Source organism: Solanum lycopersicum, chromosome 9 (genome assembly GCF_036512215.1).
Source record: "Solanum lycopersicum chromosome 9, SLM_r2.1".
NCBI classification, from domain to species: domain Eukaryota; kingdom Viridiplantae; phylum Streptophyta; class Magnoliopsida; order Solanales; family Solanaceae; genus Solanum; species Solanum lycopersicum.
The window spans coordinates 69761561-69789555 of record NC_090808.1 but is presented as its reverse complement, the minus strand read 5'-3'; the positions used below and the strand labels follow the sequence as shown (position 1 = coordinate 69789555).

The 27995-nt window shown below is 36.2% G+C and overlaps 3 protein-coding genes across 8 annotated transcripts; all 3 read right to left on the bottom strand.

The window, feature by feature from the left end:
- Positions 1 to 21: 21 nt before the first annotated feature.
- SUS4 (sucrose synthase) lies at positions 22 to 6455 on the bottom strand. The gene is given in 16 exon segments (NM_001331183.1): positions 22 to 367; positions 458 to 596; positions 663 to 907; positions 1005 to 1326; positions 1607 to 1831; positions 2588 to 2754; positions 2853 to 2969; positions 3281 to 3454; positions 3538 to 3633; positions 4116 to 4332; positions 4430 to 4548; positions 4726 to 4921; positions 4989 to 5140; positions 5211 to 5343; positions 5425 to 5554; positions 6308 to 6455. Coding segments are annotated over 15 exon segments (2439 nt in total). The 5' UTR covers positions 5523 to 5554; positions 6308 to 6455; the 3' UTR covers positions 22 to 328.
- A 639-nt stretch (positions 6456 to 7094) lies between these two features.
- LOC101253322 (putative GTP diphosphokinase RSH1, chloroplastic) lies at positions 7095 to 16361 on the bottom strand. 5 transcript variants are annotated; one of them, XM_069289153.1, is made up of 17 exons: positions 15945 to 16361; positions 15059 to 15252; positions 13359 to 13523; positions 12833 to 12898; positions 12563 to 12655; positions 12352 to 12483; positions 12128 to 12226; positions 11976 to 12053; positions 11824 to 11895; positions 11233 to 11340; positions 10943 to 11040; positions 9063 to 9123; positions 8908 to 8970; positions 8371 to 8427; positions 8182 to 8283; positions 7691 to 7849; positions 7095 to 7589 (listed from the first exon to the last, which is right to left on the bottom strand). In XM_069289153.1, exons 1-17 carry the CDS (start codon positions 15967 to 15969, stop codon positions 7521 to 7523), a joined length of 1641 nt encoding a protein of 546 aa, XP_069145254.1. In that variant the 5' UTR covers positions 15970 to 16361; the 3' UTR covers positions 7095 to 7520. The 5 variants fall into 5 exon arrangements, with proteins under 5 accessions (XP_069145254.1, XP_069145253.1, XP_069145256.1 ...); XM_069289152.1 differs by having other exon boundaries at positions 12563 to 12667; positions 15945 to 16360; XM_069289154.1 differs by having other exon boundaries at positions 7449 to 7589; positions 7684 to 7849; positions 12563 to 12667; positions 15945 to 16360.
- Positions 16362 to 19960: 3599 nt separating this feature from the next.
- LOC101253626 (uncharacterized) lies at positions 19961 to 27695 on the bottom strand. Of its 2 annotated transcripts, none has more exons than XM_026032750.2 (4): positions 27107 to 27695; positions 25827 to 26064; positions 21027 to 21204; positions 19961 to 20799 (listed from the first exon to the last, which is right to left on the bottom strand). In XM_026032750.2, exons 1-4 carry the CDS (start codon positions 27693 to 27695, stop codon positions 20191 to 20193), a joined length of 1614 nt encoding a protein of 537 aa, XP_025888535.2. In that variant the 3' UTR covers positions 19961 to 20190. The 2 variants fall into 2 exon arrangements, with proteins under 2 accessions (XP_025888535.2, XP_004247975.2); XM_004247927.5 differs by having other exon boundaries at positions 19961 to 20694.
- Between the last annotated feature and the right edge of the window lie 300 nt (positions 27696 to 27995).

Below are 27995 nucleotides of genomic sequence, written 5' to 3'. Positions count from 1 at the left end.
GGACATTAATAATAATTTTTTTAATTAAAGAATGGTTATATAGTTAAGATAGAAAATCAACCGTGCTTGCCTGTTTAAGACTATCAAGATGAAGATGACATCCTTTTTCAATTCTAAATAAATTCAGCATATTGGATCACTGATTTGTATTTGACAAATTAAAGTATAGCGCTATTAAAATAGGAGATAGTAACGTTTAGCTATTTGAGATCTATTAGAAACTCAGTGCACTTAATTAGTTTAACTACACAACAAACAAGAAGAACAAAAAAAAAATTATCATAGATAGAGTGGTATGCTCCACGTTATTTATTCCTTTGCAAAATCCTCACTGCTTCTCATCAACTGCTAGAGGAACAGATTTTACCTGGAAAAAGGAGACATGTTTAAGCGGCGTATATATACCACTTGAACTGCATTTCTATTTTGATTGAATATGAGCTGAAAAGGACCTCACCAACTCACGGAACTTGAGAATGTAGAACATCTCGAGGTATCGTCTAGTTTCACGCCTCTCGAGTTTTGAAACAAGCTTCCAGAAACCATATACACCAGCCAAAGTCATCAGCCTCTCCGAGTAAATTTTCCATGTATACCTTTAAATATGGTTTGAATATTAGAAAGTGAGCAATGCTTCCATTCAAATATATACAACTACAAACCTGTCGAGAATCCTTTGTAGGCCAGATGCAGATATATTTTCCCAGTGAGTAGGATTTTGTTCGCATCGTTGGAAGAATTCTACCATGAGCTCAGCAGCTTTATTGGGATGATAAGGATCTATATGGTACCCGGATACACCGTCCTGAATGATCTCCATAGGTCCACCATGACAAGTTGCAAATGTTGGAAGACCACAAGTCATAGCTTCAACCACCGTCAGTCCAAACGCTTCATAATACGCAGGCTAAAAGGAAGATATGTATATATTTTTCATGATAACCACCTACCTCTAGGAGAATGAAAGTGGAGATGATCGAAACAATACGATACAAGCATCATACCTGAACAAATATACCTCTCTTGTCAGCTATATAGCGATAGAGCTCACCATTACGTGCCCGGTTCATTTGGGCTGATATCCATCTGAATTGACCATCCAAGTTATGTTCCTTCATAAGAGCATGCATCTTCTCAATTTCTGCTATTTCTTCTCTATCATTGGATTTCTTTACATCGTTGTATCCAGCTACTACAACAAGGTTAGCCAGTTCCCTGAGTGTGGCATTTTTAGCATAGCACTCAACTAATCCGGTAATGTTCTTTACCCGGTCAAGCCTTGCCATCGAAAAAATTATCGGTTTTGATTGATCATTCAGGCTGCCTCTGTAATTAAAAAAGAAAAAAAGGTAATGACATCAATCAATGGTCAATTTACTGATCACAAAAAACTGCCCATCAGAAGCAAAGAGCAAAAAATCAATACAATATTATATGTGGTACTTCCTCTCTTTCAATATCCAGGGCAGTGTGAGCAAATATAAGGAGTTCATTTGTGGATAATCATATCAGGCCCTCCTTTTCTAATGTAGCGGTGTTGGGTTCATTTTATACAAATCATTATATATATATTCCAAATTATTAGTTTGCATGAATGGCCACTTACATATGCACTTCATTCTGCTCAGGATCAAATAACAACTTCTCAATCGAGGGATGCAAAGATGTCAGTCTCTTTTCCTTGTCAAAATATGGGAAGTAAATTGTCATGTCAGCTCCAGGAGACACTATATTGAATTTGGGATCGAAGACATCAATGCCATGGACAACACGATATAGGCCTGGGAGAGTGAAAGCAGTATGACTCTCGTACTGACCAACAGTATTCTTCCTGAAACAAGCCGCTATCAGATTCCAAGCAAGCCATCTAATGTTTAACATCATTATGCCGCATGAATATTAAACGTGTAAAACATAGTGGTGTAATTAAGCAATCTGCGTGAACTATAAAGACAATATTATGGCCAAGCCAAATTGTTTACAATATAGGATTCAGTATCCAGATCATGATCGATGGCACATCAATGTTCACATCCGTATGGAACATCATACATATGGTTACAAGCTGAAACAATTTCTAGATACAATTTTTTACAAGTCAGAACAATCCATTGAGGATGTTACATTTTTCTGTTCATTTTTCGCTTGCTTACAAGATGATTCACATCTATATATATCACTTGTTATTTATTAACATTAGTCATTCATGGAGCAAAACATCTACTGATTCTTAAGCATCCAACAATATCAACTAGGCGTTCATATATCTTTTTTGAGTTTCAGCCATGTAAACATGATCAGCAGGAAGAAAAGCCCAAACATATATAAAAAATAGACGGATGAAATGTAAATTGCCACACACAAAATATAGTTACAGTATCATCCTCTCGACAGATAATGAAACAAGTTCTAGCTCAAACATGACAAATTATATCTGATTACAAGCTCAAATCGTTTCTTCAATAACAAATAAAATTGTGGAACAATTCACAGATATGACAAGGTTACCAATCACAGTTCCTCAAATCATGCTATTGAATTAAAAATGGACTCAATAAAAAATCAGGGCCAAATTAAGATGACTTACGTTCCTGCAATCTCTTGATAGGTACTAGTGATTATGAAATCTGAATGATTCATTGACAGTAGGTCAGCAGTAAACTGACATGAAAAATGATATTTCTCCTCAAACTTTTTCCAATAGATGTCAGAATCAGGATACTTTGTTTTCTCCAAAGCATGAGCAATGGTACACTGGGAAATAAAGGTGGCAGCAAAGTATTAAATTAGTATTGCAGATACACAGCCTCAAGACATTGTGCTAGCCAGGTAAATAATCACGTCTTTCCTACCTGTGTGATGCCCATTTTATATGCTAACAGGGAGGCAACTAAATTTCCATCACTGTAGTTGCCAATAATCAGATCAGGCACTCCCTGGAGCTCAGCAGACATTTCACCTGCCACGTCCTGGTCAAGAATTGACTTGGAAATGTCAGCTGGGAAATTTACCGTACACAGAAAGGTCCTAAAAAATTATAGAAGGGCGAGTATTGTCATTTTCCAATATATATACGCAGGAAGACACGAGAAGTGTGTTATCCAGTATGTTAAACCAAAAAATGTAAATGATGACCAAAAGTTATCCATTTATCAACATGTTGGCAAACACAACAGTTGGCTTCAAGTTCGCACAATTTGTACTAGTTGCCATCGTTCGCTTTAGCACACTGAACAAACATCAGCAACAAACGGTGATTTCCAAAAGACAAAGAGGTTACCTCAGTAAACTTCTCCAGGTAAGGCCATACATCAAACCTAGATATCCATTTATGAAGGATTCCATTTTCTGTCCTAAAAGGGACACGTAAAATATGCGAGTATTCAGTTCCACTAATTCTCTCCAACCGCTGGTTGCACGTGGTTCCTTTAGCATCAGGTATCAGTCGGGTGACCTTTTGCAATCAAAGAAAGCATATTTATGTCAAATACAATCCCAGAAACCAAATTAGAGTTTGCATAACATACATGTACTCACAACAAGGATTCTAGGCTTGAAGTTGAGTCCTTGTTGCTTTATTCTAAGAAGCATTTCGGCCTCCAAAGCACGCACTTGATCCAGTATATAGACAACCTGTGAATCACCAAAAGGAGAACAAATTCAAGGAAACCATGGATGAAACTTCAGTAACATTACAACACTGCTCTAGCTTCTGCAAGATTATACGAAATATATCAACTGCAATAGAGTGTGCCTGCTCAAGTCTACTGCAAGAAAGAACTGAGTGGTCCCGTATTAACCTTTACATCCAAAGTAAACTGGCATATCTCAGGATGATTCAGCAGTATAATTTGCAAGAAGAGGAAATAAACCAAATGTAAGAATCAGAATTTCCAACAAAGATAAGTCTTCTCCGTTAATACTAAATAGAAGATAAGATAATTCTTTTTTTTTTCCTCCAGTTCTTCAGATTGTAGGAAAAGCTAGGTGACAATGTTTGTGGGGAAGATGAAGTAGATGATAGATAACTGTTTAAAGGGAATATGCTGAAAAAAAATTGGAGTTGTATGCAAACGAGTTTACATAATACAAGACCCCTTTCACCTTGTTATTACCTGTCCACCAGTGTCCGGCAAACCCAAGACATTTGCTTGACCAAAGTATCCATGAGGAGATAATATGACAACATTAAACACCATTGGTAATCTACCAAGAAAAGTCTCTAAGGTTGAGGGATCAGGAGCCTGAAGAATGTCAGAAAGCAGATGCATAGTCTCCAAAACACGATTTGCAGTATCACCCCAACCTTTCTCAAAGCCCATTTCCTGCAATCTGCATCCACATGGTTCCATGAACAAGATTTCAGCTCCTATATATCTTTAATTTTCTTACACTTGTAAGAAGACAAAACAAATATGTACAAACTCACGCATATTCAAAGTCAGTATAGGGTGTATCTGGTGGTAGCTTTGAGAGATAATCATCTGCCTTATTAAGAGACGACTCCAGCCTGGAGATTCGCTGTATACGTTCATTCAACATCAAGACCTGCGTAGATAGAGAATCCATCTTACAAATAGAAGTAGTTGAACAGTTAGATGAACAAGTGGGAAAAACAATAAAGTAATGGTGTCCAGCAATACAAGTAGAATAGCGGATAATGGTTGCACGTACCGAGACAATCAGGGATAAGCAGAATTAGGAAAAACCGGTCAGGGTACTTACATTCCCTTTATGATTGTGTCCTCTAAGGAAATCAAGTAATGGGTCGAGGGATTCGTTGCTGCGAAACATATTTGAGGACAAATGACGATTGAGGAATTGTACTCCATTTCCAATGGATGAAGAGCGTGAGGGACGAGGAACTGATGCATTAAATGGCTCAAAATCCAGCTCAAGCACAAAAAGATGATTATGATCCCTACAGTTGAAACCAAGGTAAACTTGTGCAAGTTTCCTATGTAACATATTTGCAATACAACACTTACTCTCCATCGACAAGTTCTTCTTTGAAACGGAGATATTCAGGAACCGTCAATTGTTCAACACTCAGATCATATACGTTCACACGAACATATTCCCAAACACCTGGCCTTGGACGAACTGCTATAGCAACAAATGGTGGGAGCACAATGGCTTCCTATATATTTTGATGTCAGGTAAACGAATTTCGATGTTTAAATTCTGAACAGAAAATCAAATGAAACAACCTGAGTAGATTTCAAGATTTCACAAAAGGGGCCTTCTTTCAGCTTTTCACAAGCAGTGTCATCACATACAGCATTATTCAGCTCATCAATTAAATGATGAGGCTGCAATATCCCCTTCCCCTGCGCCACATATCTTTTTTTTTTTTTTTAAATAAATCTCCAAATTTTCTCAACTAATTTATCAAAAAAGAAAAATCTCCAAATTAGTACCTACCTGGATAGGAGAGCCACTAGCTGATTACGGTGAGCAGAGAGAGTATCCTCAACTCTCTCTCTCATACTAGGTATTCTTGACAACTTTGGATTCGACATTTTCCAATTACAACAACAAAATAGATAGAATACTGAATACACCACCTTCTTAATAAATTCTTTTTAATATAATATAATATAGAAAGTGACCCATGAATATGTCTAATTATTATTATTTATAATAAGTTTTTTTTTATAGAACTAAAATTGTGTAGAAATTATTATCTCTAATTATTTTATATATTTTCTTCCCTTCTGGTCTGTTATATCATCGTGGTTTGAATAAATTCATTGTGCTGTCGTGGTCGCAGCTCAACTGTTGTTAAACCTGACATCTGTCCATTCCAAACTTTCGGCCTATAATATAATAACAATTATAATAATGTGATTGTTTAAGCTCTGCCAAATGTCCATTATTTTTTTCTACACGTGCCATTTTCGATCAACTTATTTATTAAATGAATAAAATAAACCTACTTCTTATCTCCCTCCAGAAATGGACTGTAGAATTATTTCATCCCATGTCAATCTGATGTTTTGGTCATTCATGAGAAAATTTCTTTCGATCAAACGCTTCTAATAACATTTTTTTTATATTCATTATTTAAATTTAAAATCTAATTAAAAATAAAATAATCTTACTATATACCACATAATATGTACTTATCATATATTATAGTTCACTATTCTTGGATGACAATTTATTGGGGAGGGAAAACACCAGTAGCCTAAATCACAGTATAACTTTAGGCAGCTGTAAGTAACTATATTAGATTTGTGTTTGTCCGCTAAAAGTTCTAAAAAAGAAAATAATAATAACATGGTGAACAATATATAGTAATTACCATTCAACGGATTCCAAAACGGTCGATTTCGGGCAATAAAAAAATTTCAAGCTCAAATGAAATAAGTTTTCTCATATTAAATGAATTTCTTTTTTTTTTTAAAAAAGAGTTAATATGGTTTTCAACTTCTTTAAATTCATATAAATATGGACAAAATGGGTTAACATGAGAATCTATATTCAGCTCGTATAAGTGAAATGAAATAGTTTTTTTGTTTTTAAAAAACAAAAATATTTTGGGATAGGTTGGTGGAAGATTGGGGGTTGAGGGTGCACGGAGGAAGGGGCTAAATCTTTTTCTCTTTTTGAAAAACAGATTCTTTTTATTTTTTTTAGAAAACAAAAAAAATTAGGGGTAGGTTGGTGGAAGATTGGGGGGAGGCCGGGAGGGGTGCCCGAGGAGTGGGTAAGTTTTTTAGGGGTCGGTTGGTGGAAGGTCGGGAGAAGGGCTGGGGAGAGGGGGTGCCCGAGGGGAAGGGGTAAGTTGAAACTATTTTATCCAAATCATATTTGATCAAATCCATATTTGTCATATTTTATTTGTGTGGATTGTAATCCAAACCATTTTTGGTCAACTCATATTCAATCCATCAAAATCTGAATCAATCCAACCATTTGTCACCGTACCCTCAATCCTTGTAGCGTCGATGTAGAGACCAAACACAGGTGTAGTTCCTCCAACGCGTGCATCACTTGGCACGATGGGTTAAAAAAATGGAAACACTAAAATTTGAGATAAGTTTGAATTTATTTTTATGACATGAAACTATAAAAAAGTGATGTTGGTCTTCTAGAAGTAATAAATATCATTCACTAGGTTATCACGAGTAGACTCACAAAATTTAGAGTCAAAATCGAATCAGTAAACTACAATTTAAAATTTTCAGAGCTGAGACTCGAAAAATTAAGTATGCGTTTTTATTTAGTGACACTAATGCATGGGGATGACAATGGGTGGGATGAGTTTCAAGCTATGTGGCGTGGGCCTACATTTGCCCCTTTGGAAAATTCCTATTTTTTTTGTTTCGGAGCCTCATTTGAACTGAAAAAGTTGTGTGATATGATTGTTCGATAGCTTTTTGATTTAAAATCTCTACTTCTCATTTTGGGCATCGTTTGAATTTGAAGAAATCCACATTTGCCTTTTCGAACCAACATGCGTGGAGCGCAAGATTTGTCCAAGCAGATCAGCATAGAGCTAGACTATGCAAGATTCAAGCCTGCGAACTCATGTTTCCAACGAACTCTTCTTGCCACTCCCTAATTGCATTCAGCCAGCCAATCTACATCAGAAAAGGAACTTTATCCCATAATAATAGTTATAAACGAAGCACACACAGCTATTAAGGCACTAGACAGTTTAGCAAAACAATATACTTTATACCCTGAGAGCAATATTGGCATTGTTAAGGCAGACTATTTTCCCTCCAGAATTTTTATCATTGGTTATAACATGCCCAACTAAACCATTTACAAAACCTTTCCCACTGTAGTGTGCAGCAATGCCTCTCTCAGCTATGAGGTCCATCTCTTCAGTTCTAATCTGCCAAACATTATGCAAGTATAATCAAGTTGCTCGACAATAATCAGAAACAAATAAGTGCTGACTTGTCAATGAACCAGAGGCAAATTCATAAAATCAGAAAGTAAAATATTACAATAATGACTGAAACATTAGTTTGATTGGGAACATCAAAAGAGAGTTCAAATTTGAAGAGTGCAATGTATTTGGATTCTTGAAATTGAAATTTTGTAGAGATAGAATGCTGTCAAACATTTTGGTACATAATTAAATAGGTGGGACATACATATTGGAATAGAGGGAGTAACTGATATATTTATTATTCCTTAGTTTTGGGGGTGCTGTGAGTGTACCTGAACCTCTAAACGAAACATGCTCTCATAAAGAAATGGAATCACCGTTGTATGAAGACTTTGATAGCCGTTAGGCTTTGGAGTGGCAATGTAGTCTTTCATCTGTGGCAAAATGTTACAGATAGAGCGACAAAAGTCCATTAGCATATGACAGAGGAAAGGGATGCAGATACATTATCCAATACTTACAGCACGAGGGATAGGTGTCCAGATTCCATGTACTAGTCCAAGCAGATGATAGCATATCTATACAGAAAAGACATGTCAGAGATACCTCTATACTGTATACAGAAAGAAGTGCAAAAATCAGTATTGATTTATTAATTTATACTAGTAATTCTTTCTGCTCAATTTCCAAAGGAATAAAACTTAGGTACAATTTGTATATGATTTACAACACATTATTGAGCGATCTTATTTCAAACCAAAATGCATGATCACAAAGTGACATCTAATGAACTCTGTTTCCACAAACAAAATGCCATACCACCATCACCCCCACCGCCCTTTTTTCTCTTTAATGTTAGGAAATACAAGTTGTACACTTCCCGCTGTTTTGGTCAAAGGTTTCGAAATTGAAATCCACTAGAACTTTGAATAATATACGTCATAAACAACCTTACAAGTTCTACCAATAAAAAAAAGACAACCTTAGAAGTTTCGGGAAACCAAATAAAGTATTCAACTTCAAAAGAAAGTTGTATCGGCATTGTCATAACACATTACCTGCTGTGCACTGCAAAGGGGCCTAACTCCGACACAAGGCTTTGGTTTTATAATAATTCGAAGCTGGCATTCCAAATATATAAAAGTCAACACATACCAGTAGACATAAAGCAACATTTTCTATCATATTTATCAGGCTTATCACAAAAGAAGACCTGTGCAATTTGGTTTACTTCTTTTATTGAACTCTTAGATTTGAGTACTGCTTTGTAGATGCTGCAGATAAAATCACCAAAGCTGATGAGACAATATTCACCATGACAATAATAAGGCAGAACATATATAAGGCTCTCTAAACTTGCAAGCAATTTCCATTTAGACACCTCAATTGGGGCTTGTACCTACCTGAATTCAAACCAAATTGTATCTATTAGACACAACTCACTGACATGAAATAGAGCTTAAATTTCACTACAATAGAGCGCGTGAAACAGCATAATCTCCAGTCACCACCATATCCACCCTAGGCAGTAGGCTCTCTCCCAGTCACCGACTCTTGTTTTTTTTTTTCCTTTGATTTTTCCTGAACCTTTTCACATAATTATCCAGTTAATACTAGAATAGGGGTGTCAAAAATGAACCCAAATATAGGTAACCCACCCAGCATTTTAAGGGTTGTGCTCAAGATAATTCTTGAATTTCCAATATAAACTTTAGTTTCTCATATTTGAATGACACCTCGAGTTTCCCATATAAGGTTTCTCAAATTTGAACAAGACACCATATATAAATATTGTGGGTCCACGACAGGTGACAGAGGCTGTGTGTTGGTTTTTGTTTTTTTTTTTTGGGTGGGGGGTCAGTGAATCCATCTGAAAGTAGTAAGTAGGGGCCTTCTGTCTCCGCTCCGACTCCAAGAGTTTGCTTTATTACACCTCAAGAACTGATGGACTCAACTTTTTAAGACCTCTTAATTCATTTGTTTGTTGAGCTCATCTCAATCACTCTAGAATGGAGAAAATGGTTTCAAAAGGAGCTAGAGAAGTCAGTCATAGAGAACCATCACTGCCAGCGACCACGGTGGGCAGCGGGGGAGTTCCAGGAAAATGCATTTGAGAAAAAAGCGTAGTTTTTTTCCCCTTATTTACTTCAAACCCCTTCTTCTCAGACTCAAAAGCCAAATGCTTTGTTAGTGTTGCAAGTCAATGTGTGTGCAGCAGTTCACACACTGTGTTTCTGTTAGTAGTAGTATAAAGTGGTTTAATAGGAATAATTTGGTTTGAGTTTGGTTGCTCAATAGGTACAAGCCCTGAGGTGTCTAAGTGAAAATTGCTTTCGAGCTAAGAGGACAACTATGGGATCTTTCCAACAACAAAATACTTACCTATACAAATGTTACTAACAGGGACATATTTCTAGCATGAATAAAAAAAATTAAGACCAGAAGAACCGGAAACTTCTTCAATAGCTTTGCTATGTAAAATGCAAACTAGCACCCAAAGCCCAAAGGCCATGCCTAAGTTTGGAATAAGCATCTATGCAGTTCAACCATAGACACTTTAAACACGGAAAAGGATCCAATAAATTGAAAAAGATCAATATGGTCTGAATAATATTGCAGATAAGTGTCATACTTTGCTTCATTAGATTTGGAAAGAAATTGGAGAAAATGACTTGTAGGTCCAGTACTAGATATTCCCTAGATTCCAACAGGAGTGCTAACTGTATAACTTTCTCTTCTCTTTCCACTCCAAAATGCACAACCATTATGAGGAATTGCAAAATCAAAAAAAAAAAAGGAAAGAGGGACCACTCCTCAAGGCAGAAGAGAAACATGCTGATCCAGATTCCAGTGGTTGTCATTAATCAGCAATTTATCAGCTAATAGTAAACCTGATGATGGAGCAACTTTTTCTGATCAGACAGATAGTAGAATTTCACTCTTTCCTTTGAGGCTGGGAGCCCCCACCAGTAAAAAAGTACTACTCCAAATAAGAGAATCTAGAAAGAGAAAGAAAATTGCAAGAATGCCAGAGATGGAAATAAACAACAAACTAAATATGAAATTAGTAGCAGGAAATAGGAATTTGAGAACCTGTAAGGTTCCTTGCATATTGATTGAATTTCCGTCATCACAGTCACAAGTTCTAGGAATTGGTCCTCCTCTATTTTCTTCATCAATATTCTTTTTGCCTAGGGAAAGAAACCCATGCAATTAGGAGGAGGTAACTGATAACTACACAAGAGTTTCCATAAACACCACAGTGATAACAGATAATGTTCTCACTTCTCAGCTTATAAGTAAAAGTCGCATGTCGCAGCATGGATGGTGGGATTACTGAGGTTTTCAAGTAATTAAATTTCAGAAGGGTAAGGGATAGGTACCTCTTTGAGTTCCTTTTCATGTTCTTTATGAAGTTCTGCAATTCTGCGCTGCACCCTGGCATAGTCTTGAGCATTTGTATACATAAATGCCAAGTTTTCAAGCTCTGACTGCATGATGAGAAGTCACATGTTTAGAATATTTGTTGGAAGAAAAGTAACCGTACATAATGAAACAAGCAACAGTTAGTCCAAAATGTCAAGCGTCTTTAACTTCCAAAGGAAGTGACCCACCCAGCCCCAACTCTCTCACCAGGCAAAAGAAACACAGTTCCATTCCATCTAGGATAAAGGAGGCTACTAGATGGCAGATGCAAAAATTTATAAACTGAGGACTAGAATGAAAATCACTTGAGCTGCATTATCTGTCTCTTCGCAGATCTTGATTACATAGCACTTATAATATGCACAAGCATTACTATCATTAAGCAGATCCAGCAAAAAGATTAAGAAAATGAGATCCTTCATATACATTAACAGCTATACAGTTCTAAAGGCCACACAACCAATCACGAGAAGGAAGGAAGAAGAAAAGGAATTTTCAGTTTGGGACATATCTTAGGCATGTCAAAGCAAGTAAGACTAAGGAGAAACCTTGATTTGGTATATTCCGAGAAGTTTTGCCAAAGGAGCAAAAACCTGCAGCGTCTCTGTTGCTATTCCAGACTGAAGGGGACATAGAGCAGCAAGATTGTTAGAGATTAGATAGAAACAGGCAGAAAAAGGAAAAAATACCATCTATATACCTGCTTGTGTGGAGGCATATGTGAAAGAGTGCGCATGTTATGTAATCTATCAGCTAATTTGACAATTATAACACGGACCTGAAACATAAACATTTGAAGTAAGGGATTGTGAAGAAAGTAACAAAATTTGTGCAAGTTATTAGAGGCATTACCTCCTCTGTCATGGAAAGAAACATTTGCCTAAGGTCATCAGCTTTGACATCCTGTACATGGCTTTCATCCTTGCACTTGATCTTTCCCAGCTTGGATACCTAGCAAATCAATCCCATTAACATCAAATCAAGTTTTTATAATTTGTTACCTACATAAACAAATCAACACACACAAAAAAAGATGGAAGAAGATTCTATAGTAACTATATCTTCTGAGAAACTACCTTAGTCTCCCCTTCAACAATACGGCGAACAGTTGCACCAAATTCCTTCTCTATTCTTTCAAAAGTAACTACATCTGTGTCTTCTACAGTATCATGTAATAGCCCAGCAGCAACCGACTCCCAATCCAATTCCTCAAAATAGAGAAAAGAAAAGTCAAAGTCAGTTTATCCCTTCCTAGCCAAAAGAGTACAATAGTTCCACACAACGTACAAGCTGTCCAAGGATCTGTGCAACTGCAATTGGGTGAATAATGAAGGGCTCTCCACTACGACGCTTTTGACCATCATGTGCCTCAAAAGCAAGCTGTAATAATGACTGGTAGATAAGAGTTTCTTTTAATATAGTGATTTAGATAGAGATTATGGCATACCAAGTATTTGGTAACAGATGCTTATCTTGCAAAGACAAAAGGAGAAAGGAATTCAAAGCCGAGGAGAAGATCAATTATGTTGAATGTTGATGATATGGGAATATACTTACATTCAAAGCCTTATTAACCAATTCCAATTCCTTGCAAGAAAGATATGAAATAGTAGGTTTAAGATCCTGCACAACTGATAACTGACATTAGCAAGATACTGACATAGCATACACTTGTTAGCCAATGACCATAAAATTCAAGCACTTAGAAGTGAGAGGTTGTTCTGTATCTTCAATTAATGTAGTAAGAAATGCACACTAAAGACCGCACCTGCTTTAGATTCAACATTGAAAGAAATGAAAGTTTTATGTATGGGAAAAGAACAACATTAGAATGTGAATTACATGTTCTGAGACTGGATTGGGCTTTCTACTTCTAGTCAGAACATTTAGCAGTTTAAAATTTCCCATTGATTCCTTCCAGAAAAATTTTTCTTATTCACAACTGGTAAATCCTAGTTTCAAACAAAAGTAACTATTTATCACAATTCATGATCTTTTCATCATGACGGAGAGTAAATATTTAGCCAAGCTTTGTCGATGATGCCAGGAATCAGAGATGATTTATAGCTAGAGGATCACAAACCTCCCACAAACTTTCAGGAGATATCTCTTCAAATGACTCTGAAGAAAATGATGAAGAGCAACACAATTTCCAGTTGCTAGAAGCAGATAGTAGAAGCATTGAGCCAGGGACTCCTCGCAGAACTTCAACAGGGTAGCGTTCATCCATATCAGAAGTATAACATCTCTGCCACAAGTAAAAACTAGTAAGATAAAAGAATGTGATAGATATAACATTGCTTCTCAAGAAAATCACTATAAACATTTATGTATAACTTCTCAAAAAAAACATATATTATGTGTGCTCAAAGAAAAATATACATGTCTACGTGAATCAAGCTTAAACTCATTAACTCAGCTATCGAGAAAAGGGTTTTGGCAAACTATATAGGGTCCAAAATCAAAGGCATATCCATGTATTTGCACAGTATACCCATTTCTATTTCTCTAACGTGTCATTTTATGAATCTCTATGACATTTAGCACTAGGCTATGTTAGGCATTAGTGTTGAAGAAGAGCAGATGTTGTATATCAGAAACTTTCACACAATTACATCTCAATTCCAATTTGGTTGGGGTACATTAAATGAGTTCTGTCATACAAAACACTCTATTAAGGTCCACTGAAACTTTAACCAACAAAAGAAATTCTTAAGATACAGAATCTTCTCTTTTTACCTTTTCTTACCTCATTCATCAAGCCTAGCTAGGTTTAAACAGAAAAAACCAAAGGCCGCACGAGGAATATATGAGTGCACAATCCAAACGACTCCTTAAGGTTTCGAGTTAGATGCTTAAAATCTTTTATATGATATCAAACTCAACCTTTACGAAGTTCATCTTACATTTGTAAGTCCCAATTCAAGTCTACATGTGAACTCCAAATTGAGTTACATATGGAAGGTTGTTGAGCTATATAGAAACATGCCACAATGGGTATCAAAGACATTAAAGTGAGTCTCTATAAATCTTTTGCAACTACATCCGTTGCCTTAAAGTTCTGAATTGGATTCTCAGATTTCTCCACATGTTCCACAGATAAGTAACGCAATATAAAGGATTTAAATTTGCAAAAGATTATTTATAAATGAATGAAACCTGCTGCAGTTACCACCAAATTTCCTACACACTCCTCTAGCAAAGACTATTAATTTAACCATAAACAAAAGCAAACATAAAAAGAAAAAGACCAATTCATAGCAAATCAATCCTCTGACTCGCCAGAAACAAGTGACTATCCCAGGCAAAACGTGAATGGCCGACAAGTTTTATTGAAGTGCAAGGCAGCAAAGCATCTGAAGCTAAAGGGATAATGGTAAAAGAACACCTAAGATATTACTTCTTCGCGAGTTTCATACCTCAAATATCCATTGTTATATGAAGCTACCTAAACAATCATCTATTCGATAGTTTCATACCCTAACCATCACTCCTTTTTATTAAAACCAACCTCGATGTTGAGTTGGTCTACACACACATGTTGTCGATTGGGAACAAATATTTGGCCAACTAAGAGTTGAGGTGTGATTTCATACAAAGGGACAAATAGTTTAGGTAGACAAAGAGAACAATGGATAGTTGAGGTACGGAACTCATTCAAAATGTTTAAGTGTGTTTTTGACCATTAACTCTCACTAAAATAAAGCCTTTTGGACTCAAATTTTCTTTCACACAATGAGATTAATTTCAGACAGGTGTAAGTTGGGAGGTGAGTAAACTTACACATCGGCGGAGACGATCTGTTCTTCCATATCGCTCAAAAGGAGTAGAGGAACACTGAGAAGGATGAGTTGTGCTGGCAAGGAACCCAGTCAAGGCCCTTGGCGCCTTCCAGGCACAAGATAACACACTACAGTCGAGTCTTCCACTCACATCTCCTTTCCAAGACTTACATATATTCATACATTCGATAGAAACTGCATTGAAATTTTAACAAATTCATACATCATTCACGTAAACTCCAATGTCTGACGAGCAATTTCAGTATATTTAGCGAACCTCCAGTTACAAAAAGAAAATCTATTTTTTCATTGCAAAACAAATCATTTAGCAATGGAATGAAAACAAATGGAATAGACTTCACATAACTAAATAACCTGAGCTTGACTAATTCACAATTAAGGTGTATATATCAATTGATTGACACACCATTCACACAAAATGAAACTAATAAATGGATCAACTTCATTCATGTTAGCTCTGCGAGTAATTATAAGTAGCTTTAGTGAACCTCCAGAGACGAAAAACCTCTAATTTTCCCTTGCAACACAAATTGTATAGCAGTGGAATGAAATATACTTGCATAACTTAAATAACCCGAGCTCAACTATTTTGCAATTAAGGCGTATGTATCAATTGACTGACACGTGAATGTTCACACATCATTCGTATTAGCTCCAGAAGTATATTAGTATATTTAGTGAACCTCCAGCTACTGTAAACCTCTAATTTTGTCCTTGCAACACAAATTATTTAGCAGTAGAATGAAATAAACTTTAGGTAACCTAAATAGCCTGAGCTCGACTAAATCATTATTAAGGTGTATGTATCAATTGATTAACACACCATTTTAGCACAATGAAATGAAATTCATAATCGCAGTGATTACCTGACATTGAAGTAGCAAAAGCCATGTCTATTCAAAAGCATCGGTACACAGTAGAGAAGAAGAATTGAAACGCAGGCACTTAAGGAAATTCAAGCCAACCGGAACAAAAACTGGCTCGTTTGGAAACACAAAGATGCAGCAGATACATAAACATATTCGGCCGGAGAGTAAAATCACAGCGAGTGAAAGGTAATCAAAAGATGATTCGCATTCAGAGCTGCTTGCTGCGATTGCAGTCAGGCAAACATTGTGGAATTCAGAGAAATCAGGGAGCAGAAGGATAAGCCAATGGTGGAGCTAGCGAGCGAATGAGTGAGAGAGAGAGAGAGCCAACGAAATGGCAAGGAGATAATCTAGAGAGAGGGAGATATATTCCAGTCGCGGAGATTTCAGCCTAAGATTACACGATTATTTTTTAAAAAAAGAAAACGTTTGATAAAGATATTTATACCTCAATATTTTAAGTTAAAACCCTTTTTCTTTCTCTCCCTTTTTTTTTTAACAAATGCATTTTATAGCGTGTGATCTGAATTTAGTTGAGAGTTTAATGTTACTTTAGATATATGCTGCGAGGAAAAAATATGTAACCGACAGAAATATTTTAAGAATTTTGAAATTTTAATTTCTATTTAACATGATCAGAGTTTTGATTGTGGCAAGATTATTAAAAAGGAAATAACTTATTTTAAAATTTAAATGGAGTTATTGCTACTGTTTTACTAAATAAGATTGTTTTTTGTATTTTTTTTCTAAATTCTAACTAGTATTTTTAATAGAACGCGATGGAACTTGCAAGATATGAGCTCGATTATTTAAAATATGTGTTATGTATTTTTTCGCAAAAGTTATGTGAGCCGTTAAAGTTTGTAACTTTCTTAATAATAACTTGCTTGAAACAATAACAAAAATCAATTTCTATTTTTTTCAGAAACAAAAAATAAAATTATTTTGAAGAAAAAGAAAAACTACCCCCCAACCAACCGACCCCTAAAATAGACTATAAATTTTTTGTGATATATGCACCTGCGATTTTTAGATCGGACGAAAAACGTAGAATTTTTTCAAGTTCAAACAAAGCCCAATATGAGAAATAGAGATTTTTTAGCCAAAAAGCTATCGAACGCTCATATCATACAACCTTTTGGGTTCAAACGAGGCCCGAAACAAACTAGAAATTTTTCCAGGGGAGCAAACATAGGTCCACACTGCATAGCTTAAAAACTCACCCCTCCCCTCACCCCAATTGTCATCCCTGCACTGGGGTCACTAAACAAAAAGTCATACTTCTCTCAGTTTTTGAGTGTCTCGGTTTTGAAATTTTCAATTTGTGGCTTACGAATTCGATTTTGACCCCAAATTTTGTGAATCTACTCGTGACAACCTAGTAAATGATGTTGCAAACTCATACGCTACTACACGAAGGTTCCCTTCCACACAGTATCTAAGCAACTCCACCAGATTTTCATGCTTCAATCTTGAAACCATAGAGACGTTAAGAGGAAAAATTACATTAAGACAATATGACTACCTGGCTCAGGAAGTCAAGCTTTTTCACAACCACGACTTTATCATTGTTTAGATTAGTATAGTATACTCTTCCATGAGATCCTTCACCAACTAATGCTTTTGATCCAAAATTGTCAGTTTCCTCTTTCATTTTATCCAAAGACAATGTAGGGACCTCTAGAGTTTGTATTGCTTTCTGCACTTCAGCCTTGGCAGGAACCGATGCTTTTGTCCCTTTCTGATATCAAGGGAAATGATTATTACCTATAACCTGACCAATTATAACAGGAGGACTCATCGCACAAGTATACATCAACAACTACTCCTCAGTCCCAAACAAGTAGGGAAGTTCATTTTAAATTTCACTATGTTCTTTTTTGATCAAGTAGAAGATTTCATTGATACTAGCAAGACCAACATGGTCGTATGCAATAGGTATAAGAAAAAGGAGAAACCTACAAAATTTGGTTCTCTCCAAAAGACACACCCAATCCTCTATAAAAGAAAATATGGGATCAAAGGCTACTTCCCTATTGAGGAAAGCTCATCTTCACCCCTTTAAAAGATATCTTATATATGTCTCTCTTCCAAATGATACACATTAGAGCAAGAGGAGTAACATTTCACGCCTTGTGCCTTCGTCTTTTGGTTCCACTCTTCCAGTTGAACATCAACTCCTTCACAGACTTCGGCATTTCCCTAGAAACAACAAATCATCTGAATGTCCCCCTATAACCTTGTAAATCAGAATGTAACAAAATATGATACACATCATCACCCGCCTCTTTGCAAAATGAAACACCAGCTCAAGCAGACAACCATTCATTTTCTAAGAGTATCCATCGTCAAAATCACTCCTTTAGTAGCTAACCACAGGAAGAAACACACCTTCCTCGCCGCTTTAGGTATTAAACCGAAACCAAAAAGGGTGTTTGAATTGGCTTGTCGAAAGTGTTTTTAGCTTTCAAGCTCTTTTTCTATTTTTTTGGGTGTTTGGAGAAAGATAAAAATATTTTTAAGCACTTACTTTTAGACCAAAAAAGTATGAAAATAAGCTAAAAGCCAAAAGAGAACACTTTGTCAAGCTCATTTCATATCCTCATCAAACTACCAAAATGCAAGAAATTTTCCTCCGCATTCAGTATGTGCTCAACGATATCAACTGACAGACATAACATTCACCTGTTTTTATTGGTTTGATATTCTTTTTTTTTTAATCAAGTAAATGATTTCATTGATAATAACAAGGTCAACCTGGTCGTATACAAGAGTACAACAAAAAAAGGAAAAGACCTACAAGATATTGTTCTGTCCAAAAGAGACCCAATCATGTATATAACCAGGAACTACATGGGTGCAGGGAACCCAAAAGAAAATAAGGGATTGAAGAATACTTGTGAATCGAGCAAAGCTCATCTCTATATTAGAGCAAGATGAGTTACATTCCACACCTTATGCAGTTATGCCTTGTTCATCTAGTTCTGCTCCTCCAATCGTACATCAACTCCTTCACTGGATCTTGGCATTACTCAAGAAATGCCAAACCATACAAAGATATCTCCATAACCTTGTGGCTATTTTGCAATGTAATAGAATATGATCCACGTCAAAGGAAACACTAGTTCAAGAAGACAACCTTTTATTTTTTAAGATTCTCCATCATCAATATCACCCCTCTAGTAGCTAACCACGCAAAGAAACAGACTTTCCTAGACACCTGAGGTATCCAAACAAAAACACATGGGAAACTCTCTTCCACCCTACTCATAAAAGGACTGGTCAGAGAACACTTGGTTATTCCCAACTCTAAGCAAGATTTGGTTTGCATTGCTTTTGAAATAAAACTAGCAGTCTCTAAAGCTCCAATTCTAGAAATTCTTTCTGCCTCAAAGTTCCTGTTGAACAGACAACTCCCTTTGGCAAGAAACCCTATACAAAGCTTCATAATGTTCCTCCACACACCACACCCAAAAGCCAAAAGTGATCATCCTATTTGTTCTCGCTACACTTCCATTTCTCCATATTCATCCGCTTCATAAACTTCTCCCTCCACAACCATTTACCCAAAAGTGTTTATGTTAAATACCTTCAAATCCTCAACCCAATGGTTGCATTAAACCCTTAAATAATTGGTTGAGATCACTCCTAAGTGGACTGGCAATTTGATCCATGAATGTGATATTAATACCTTTACTCATTAAAAAATGAAAACTTCATTCTCCCATTATATACAACACATAACAGCACAAGACTGGATACATAAAGAGACTGAATGAAATCACCTCTCAGTCAATAGCAGCTTTTACTACTTGTAAAGACACTCGTCATCAGAGAAGGACGGAAACCGATGATTGGATTAGCAATATATATCCAAAGAATTACAAATTTGTCCTGGTAGATAGATAGTTAACTTTATAAAATATCAAATGAGTCATTATAGACTTCCATTTCGTCTATTGTAGCTTAACCACAGAAAAGATCAGAATTGTTCTGTTTTCATCCTTTGCAGGTGCATTCAAATTTCATTTATAACCAAAATTCTTTTTATAGAGTATGTCTTTGTGCGTACTCAATCTAAATCTTGCACTAAATCATGAATCTAATACAAGTAGATGGAAAAACAAAAACTACAAAGACAACAAAACATGAATCTAATACTCTACAACTGCAACAATAATAATAATATTACTTGTGACCGAAGAAATCTGGAAAGTGATGGGAGTACATTTTGTTCAAGTCCCTAACAAAATTGTCGTTGTTCGGACTGTCCAAAATATCTGCCACATATTGTGACCAATATATTAAGCATAATAACTTCATCATCAAGTTTGGACTTGTCAGCTCTCAAGTTTGCACATTTTCGGAGTAATGACCGTAGGGATGCACATGTATCCGCATCGACAGGAGTATCAACTGCAGCGCATAGAGCAAACAGCCACAAGCAGTCATCCATTGTAAGAGCGCTCAAGCTTTGCACAGCTGTAATTTGCTTCCTTAACATTGAAACTCGACCTACAGCATCCATTCCTAAGATAACAGATAAGGTAGGGCTATTGGCAGGAGATGACTTTGGATCATCACCAGCATCTGATATAGAAGACTCGTCTTCTCCAGACATCAAACCATCAAACTTATCCAGAACAATGTTTTCAGGAAGCTGATCAGAAGAGTGTGGTTTATCAACAAAGGTTGAAGAATGCAGCTGCCTAGAACTTCCAATATTAGCTTCCAAACGTGACAAAGCCTGAAACAAAACACACAATCCTTCAAAAGAAAAAACATAGGTAACCATGGTTGATGAAAGCAGCTGCCTAGAACTTCCGATATTAGCTTCTAAACGTGACAAAGCCTGAAACAAAACAGACATTCCTTCAAAAGAGAAAACATAGGTCAGGAGCACTACCTACTCCAAAACCAATAATGACACCAACCCACATCCATCATGCAACTTTAAGTTCTGAATTCTGATCATGTTTTCAGGGAAAAGGAGCAAAGCTTGTAACAGGATACTTTGATGACTTGAGCTATTTCATTTCCAATTCTAAAAGTACTTCAACACAAACAAGAAGAACATACCAGTCTTAGCTCTGAAAAATCAGCAAGGAATGCTTCCTCCCACTTCTTGAGAGGCAACAAGTGCTCTAGACAGCTTGAAATATCAGGAATTTGGGGCATGTAAGATGTCTGTTCTTTGTTTAGTTTACTTCCTTGAACCGCTGCAACCTTCACTTTGGGCAACCGTAATGTTTCCCATCTAGGACAAATTCAGCATCCATATAATTTCAGCGCAAATTTCATGTCATGGCTAGTTGAACGGGTTACAGAAAATGAAGAAATTTTGAAACACAATGTCTAGCTAACTCGTAAAAACATCCACCAGTTCCAGGTCTTGTTTTAAAATTTAGCTAAGAAATGCTATCATTTGTTCTATAACTAGAATTAGAGCTTCATTAAGCATGAGCATAAGTGAACAATACATCAGGTACGTTACTGGTGACCAAGAAACTAGAACTGAAAAAAATTGAAGGGTAACAAGTAGTATGCCTTTTGCAGGACAAGAGAGATGTGTAGCCTAGTCTCCTACTGTGGTAGAGAAAAAAGCATGGATAATTTGGCAGCAGAGCTGAAATCTCTGAAGAAGAGTACCAAACTGGCCATGGGCAAGTTTATAAATGTCTTTTTTTAGGTTGAGCTAACAAGATGAGCGGTAACAGGAGTGTTGATGTCCATTTTGCTTGTCCGGGTAGAAAATGGAAGGCATGGAATTTAAAGTTTTATTGGCTTCCACATCAGCTTCTTCAACCCCAAAAATTGGACATACGAAAAACTAAAAAAAATTCTTTACTTCCCTTTTTGTTCAGGAATAAAAAAACCTTTACGTCACTTGCAACCACAATAAATAATTGGAAGATAATGAGAATATTCAGCTAAGACAATAAACACAGTAACTCCCCTTTTTCCCTGCTCCTAACCGAAGGAAACTGATGTGAGGCCAAAAATACATATATTTAGCCACTATTTGCCTCACATTTTAGTACTTTTCATTGTCGTTGAATATTTTGATTATACTATTTGTGCTTAGTATGATATATTTGAAGTGTAGGAATAAAGCAATGTGAAGATAAAGAGAACTGAATCAGAATGTGAATAAAAAGTGAGAATTGAGAATAAGGAGAAAAGGCTCACGTGCAGATGGAGAAATCCAAATGATATCATATGATTGTCTAATCATTACACATGCAAAAGCCAAAAAGAAAATAAAAGCAAAAGATAACAAAGGGATGGGTAAAATATTAGTTCACTGGACAACTGCCCAGGAGCGGAGTGTCGTGCTAAGCGGGCCGCGTTGCGACAGGCAAACCAAACTCTGATTTTCCCAAATTATTTTGGATTAGTTTTTTTGTCTGGGATTTCTGCAACAATATAAATGGTCCTTAAGCGCAGGTTTTACATAACTTTTGACCTAAGAAGAGCTAGGAGCCGCCGTAAAGGCCAAAGAATTTTTTTTTTTTTTGACAAAGGTAACTTACAACCCCAAAGAATTTTTATTTATCATGTCTTCTCCATATTTATTTATTTTTAGGAGCTACGTGGAGCTAAACATCTCATTCTAGGATTATGGTAGTTGCATGACTGTTGTTGTATGAACTTGGATCGACTTGTTAAGATAGTTATCGCCGTGCTCCAACTCGTGTTGTTACTTACTTCTTCTTCAGCTTAATTATTTGATTGTTTGATCACCTTTCAAATACTATTTGTATCTTCTAACTCATTACTTGGACTAGGAAGGGGAAATTTGCGAGCGTAATAAGAGGAAGTAGAGCTTGTTCGTGAACCTCCTAGGGAAGGAGAATCGTTTCGTTAATGTGTATATGATACCCTTTAGTCTTGCACAGTTGATATAGAAGAAATATACATGCACTTCACTATTAGCTGACGACCATAACCATATACGCGCATTAGGGACAGTTGGGTAGTCTTAAGAGTTGTTGGCAAGATACTCAATAAGTACTATCAACCTGCAACAAGTAACTCAATAAAAAAGAAGAGACATATCGAGTAATCAGTTCAAGTGATTACTCAACATGATACTAGCGAATCCGTAGCCCTATATCGATTTCATCTCATTAATTATGTAAAAATCTGGTCTTCATTTGGTTGATTGTTCATTAGTTATTTTCTTTTTATTTCCTGTTTAGCTAATTCAAAATAATAACCAGATATTTTTTCACTTGAATAAATAATAAGCATTAAGCTAATTTAGTAAATATCTAAATCACAAGTCCATGTCGGTACGATATCTGGACTCAAAATCATATATTACTTGTATGACTACGTATGCGTTCGGACGCAATACAAACATAACATTAAGGTGGAGTTCATAAGAAGGCCATTGACCACATGAAAAAATGGAAAAATATGAAAGTGGAAGTCAGAGAATATCCACTTCCCTCAAGAATTCCGAGAGGCCTGTTTTCTTTTTACTTTTTCTTTATTTTTAAAATTCGGTAGAAAGTTAGTGAAGGTTCAGGTAGGACAGTTTTCTCAGATTACTGTTTCTTTGTTTTTCTCCAATCATTTACTTAAGATAATCGGCTACAAATGAGCTATCAATGATGGAAAGAAGAATTTATTCCATTCCCTGCAACAAGTCTTGTGACATTTGGAGAACATTTATGCAATGAAGCATGGTACAATTGGGTTGAAAGAACGAAAAACTCCACTCGTTGTATGACTGTGTTAGTAGGAGAGCGTTGTGGTTATGCCAGTTATCTCATGAAGCTTCAATGGGATGTGATAAGTGACATAGTTGTAGATTATGGCAGCAGAGAATAAGTGTAATCATTCTACCAGATGTTTGTACATAGTTCAGGGTGGTAAGTTGGTTACCCAGGGATTAGGAAAACCTTCCTATTTTTTACTTGTTTCATTTTTGTCATCAGTATCAATAAAGTTCTCTTCTTCTTCTCTTTTACGATTGACAAGTTGCTGCAGAGGCTTCAAGTGATTATGCCTTGTGGTATTAGCAAATCTAAAAAAGATAATAATTTAGAATTAGAAGAAATATTTCCTTGTTGTATAGAAGACCGGATGTTAATTGTAAAGATTCATGCCTTTTTGTAGGTTCTCTAAGTTTTTTGGTATTCCACTTGCGTTTGGGATTCATGTCAATAACGAAAATATATTGACTTGATAAAAAAAAGAATAAGGCACCTTATATTCTCAGTGATCCCATCTAGGGAGGGGAGTCATTGATTTCAGAAAAGTATGAGTTTACTTCCAAAAGTAATTCCACCGAGGAGCAAGGCACCTTATATTCTCAGTGGATATATCCCCCTTGAGTTAAGAGTATCTAACCATAAGCAATTAAGATGGATAGAAAGGGGTCAATTCAAACTGTTGGTGCTACCAGATGAGCCAAGTCATGTAGGGAGCTTACTAGTCACCAGAAGAAGACATGTTCACAATTGAAATCATCTTTTTGGGTTTCCTATGGGCTTGTTCTCTAAAACTGAAATGGCTTCATCCTCTTTTAAGTCATATCAGAGTTGCACATAGACCGGAAAAATGCTTATTGTACCCAGTATATGAACTGATCAATCTCCAAGATAGGGTGAATATTCTTGGTGGCAAAATAGGAGTTACCAACTATTTATTTGGGTATATGCCTCTTGGGGCAAAAAACTGTATTTGGAATGAAGTGGAAAATGAAAAGAAGTTGGCAAATTGGAGAAGCCAATCTTTGTCTTTAGGTGGGAGGGGTCACTCTGTTAATATTGTTCTAGATGCTCTACCTAGTACCTACTTACATGGTGTCCCTTTTTCCAGTTCCTGTGAATGTAGTCGACAGACTATGCTTTATATGGCAAGGTCGACCCAAGTCTGAGCAACTTAGGGTCAATTTAAGCTAAATAGGAGATCATAACCTTAGTTGCGTGGACTCTTCACTTTTGATGCTGCACCCGTGTCAGATTCTCCAAAATACACTACATTTGGCGAATCCGACACACCCATTGACATTTTGAAGAGTCCGAGCAAAACATAGATCATAACCACACCCACCCAACTCAAATCAGTTTTTATTAATTCATCTCTTTATATAACTTATTTCATTACCAAGGCAAACTAATAAATGTTGTCTCATCTATTTACTATGACAATCAAATCGAAACCCAATATAACTTATATTTTTATTTAATTAGAGCTAAGAGATAGTGCTATTAGTTAACAAAAGCAGAAGCCATATATGGCCTAACTAATAGCTTGGAAGAAGCCCTTAGTAGTTTGTACCAAAAACTAATGACACAGGAGGAAGAAAGAAATGGTTAAAAAGTAGGACGGAGAGAGATAAGGAGTAAGGATTTAAACCAGGTGAAGCATATTACGGCAATGCTCAACTAATGTTGATAGGAGATAATGAGATCAAAGAGAAATTGATAGGCTATTTTTATCAATCTCCATACATATCTGCCTTTAGCCACACTAGTAGAATCAGGCTGTCAAATATTAGGGATGCCATTAAAAGAACATGAACATTAGAAGAGCATGTAGTCTAAACGGCATTCCTATAATGGTTTGGAAGTGCTTTGGTTATTTAATGTTATAATAAGCTACAATTTACATTTTTTATGAAAAGGTAGAGGCTTGAGTATCTACCTCCCAAGGTAAGAAAGTAAGGTTTGTTTACACTCTATCTTCTCAAGCCCCTACTTGTGGGATTACACAGGGTATATGTTCTGTTGTTATAAGAGGCTTCAGACAAAACTTATCATCCAGATGGACTAAAAAGCCTTCATTTTGTTTTTGCAACATTCATAATATTATCCGATCATAGGCTAAGAGCAACCCTTTTAGACACAGATAGAAAAATGGTACCTGACACGCCTAAGATACTCAAGCCCATCTTCAGGAGGACCAGAATCAAAATCAGGCTCTCCTGTAACTTTAAAGGCGGGTCTTTGAATGCTACTATAATCATCATCACTTTCTTCATAAACATTGTTTTCACCCTCACAAGAGATGCCATCATCTCTACTGGGAGGAAATGCCGAAAGAGAATTTTTAGAGTCTACATTCCCTTCTTGATCATCCAAGAGCTCTGAATGGTCGTTACCTGAAAGGCATGAATGATTACTCACATACACTCGACTACTTCTAAGTACAGAGGTTTGAGAAAAAACACAAAATTAACTAACATATCATTCTCAAGGAAATTTCAAGTTGAGAGATTTATTCATTTCAAATGCAAATGAAATTCATCAATTCAGTCACTTTACAATGAAAGTAGACCATACATCTACATCAGTAGTCTATTTTCCAGTGTACTACATTCTACTTACATGAACGATACACGTAAACATAGCATCACTCTATCTAGCCACTGTATCAGTGATCCATTTACAAGAGCTAACTATCTACAATCAGATTCATCACTGTGGTGAGAAATGAGCAAATAAGAAATCAATGCTCATCCCAAAACATTTCTGTACAGCAGAGGTATTGGACAATGGTTAGAAATGCTTCCTCCTTCAACCCTTTATCACGAACTGGGGACAATACTAAAGACCTAATGGCCAGGTAAACATAAAGTGTTCTGCAGATTCATATATGTCATGCCTCTTTGTGTATAAACTTTCATATGTTTTCCTCGTTCTTTTGCTGCCAAAACACCTGTGCCAACAGAAATTTAGGAACCCATCAAATTGAAACAACCACAACAGAATGTGTAGGGAAGCAAACAATGCATGAAGGCAAGAAATAGAGTAATTATTTTGACACAAAAGGTGTAGGCGCTGTAGCATATCATGATGTCAAGAGTATATTATCCACAATATCACCAAAGTTGCATCTAAACTTGCACTTGCCTGAAGGTTGGTATTAGGGTAGAAGGTTAGTAGGTATGGATTGTTGACTTAATTTTCGAGGGGTTAGCCATATTCTTATAGTTTATTGCTTTTAATTCCACCATCACTTCTTGTTGATTGTGTTTAGGGTATCACATTATTTTGTGGTTGCTACTGTTTCCTTATAAGTTGTTTTTCTCCATTATTGTTATCTTTACTGTCAGTTTCAGAAACACTGCAAATTATACTATCAAGAACAAAAAACAGCATTGGTCGCCACCACTATTCAACAAGGAAGACAAAAATACGCACCAGAAATGACGGGGGTATTTTCTTTACCAATGTGCCTGCGACTTCGAGACAGGCGGATGTGCTTTTGCGTATTAGAGTCAACGAGGCCATCATACTCCTTTTGCACGGTATCACCAAGCCCACAGTACAGCTCAACCCACATTTTCCTCTGTTGTTCCATTCCAACAAACCTCAAATTTTCCAACTCCTTTCTACAGTAAACCCTCTTCTCTTCTCCTCCATTTATTTTACAGCCGCCATTCACATTCTTTTCTTCGATTTTCCTATCTTTTGCTTTAACCGTAACCATTTGATTTGCATTCTTTTTCTTCCTATTTCTTCCAGATTTTCCATCAAAATTTTTATCAATTGAGCAACTTTTTCCAACTTGAGAAATATCAATCATTGCAGTATCATCAATTACTTCAATCTTGAGTGAACACCTCACAGACCCATCATCTTTCTTCTCTTCATCATTTTTCTTGATGGATTCATCATGGGTATTGGATTCTTGAGTTTCAGAGGCACACACATTAAGCTTCTTAGAATTTTCAGAGACTCTGGTGTTGGAGAACTCAGAAGAAGCATGAGAACCGAAATCGTCTGCCATGATGGTAATTTGGAGTTTGGGGTTATGCCATTTCGACTTTCGAGGGGTTATATATTATACAAACACAAGACTATTTGGCACGTAATAATCATATAGGGTTTGTGCTTCGTATGGAGTAAAATATATTTTCCTCCAACTTTTTTTAAAAAAAATATAAAACAATTCTCAAAAACTCTCTTCCGAATCCTAATACCCCCGACTCGACATCCAAATTTTAACCCTAACCGATCATAAATTTAGACTATACTTGTAATTTTGACACTTGATCTAAATCCGAGTAGAGAGCTCAATTTAAAATTC

Bases quoted from the DNA above. Each gene is read 5' to 3' on its own strand.
- LOC101253626 (XM_026032750.2), bottom strand. From the start codon at position 27,695: ATGGCAGACGATTTCGGTTCTCATGCTTCTTCTGAGTTCTCCAACACC. The intron at 21,205-25,826 runs GTACCATTTTTC...AATTTGTCCTAG, and splicing joins GAGTATCTTAGGCGTGTCAG to ATGGGAAACATTACGGTTGC. The intron at 20,800-21,026 runs GTATGTTCTTCT...GTTTTGTTTCAG, and splicing joins ATTTTTCAGAGCTAAGACTG to GCTTTGTCACGTTTAGAAGC.
- LOC101253322 (XM_069289152.1), bottom strand. From the start codon at position 15,969: ATGGCTTTTGCTACTTCAATGTCAG. The intron at 11,041-11,232 runs GTACCTATCCCT...TTCTTTCCCTAG, and splicing joins ATGAAAAGGAACTCAAAGAG to GCAAAAAGAATATTGATGAA. The intron at 8,428-8,907 runs GTAATGTGTTAT...TTTTCTGTATAG, and splicing joins CCCTTTGCAGTGCACAGCAG to ATATGCTATCATCTGCTTGG.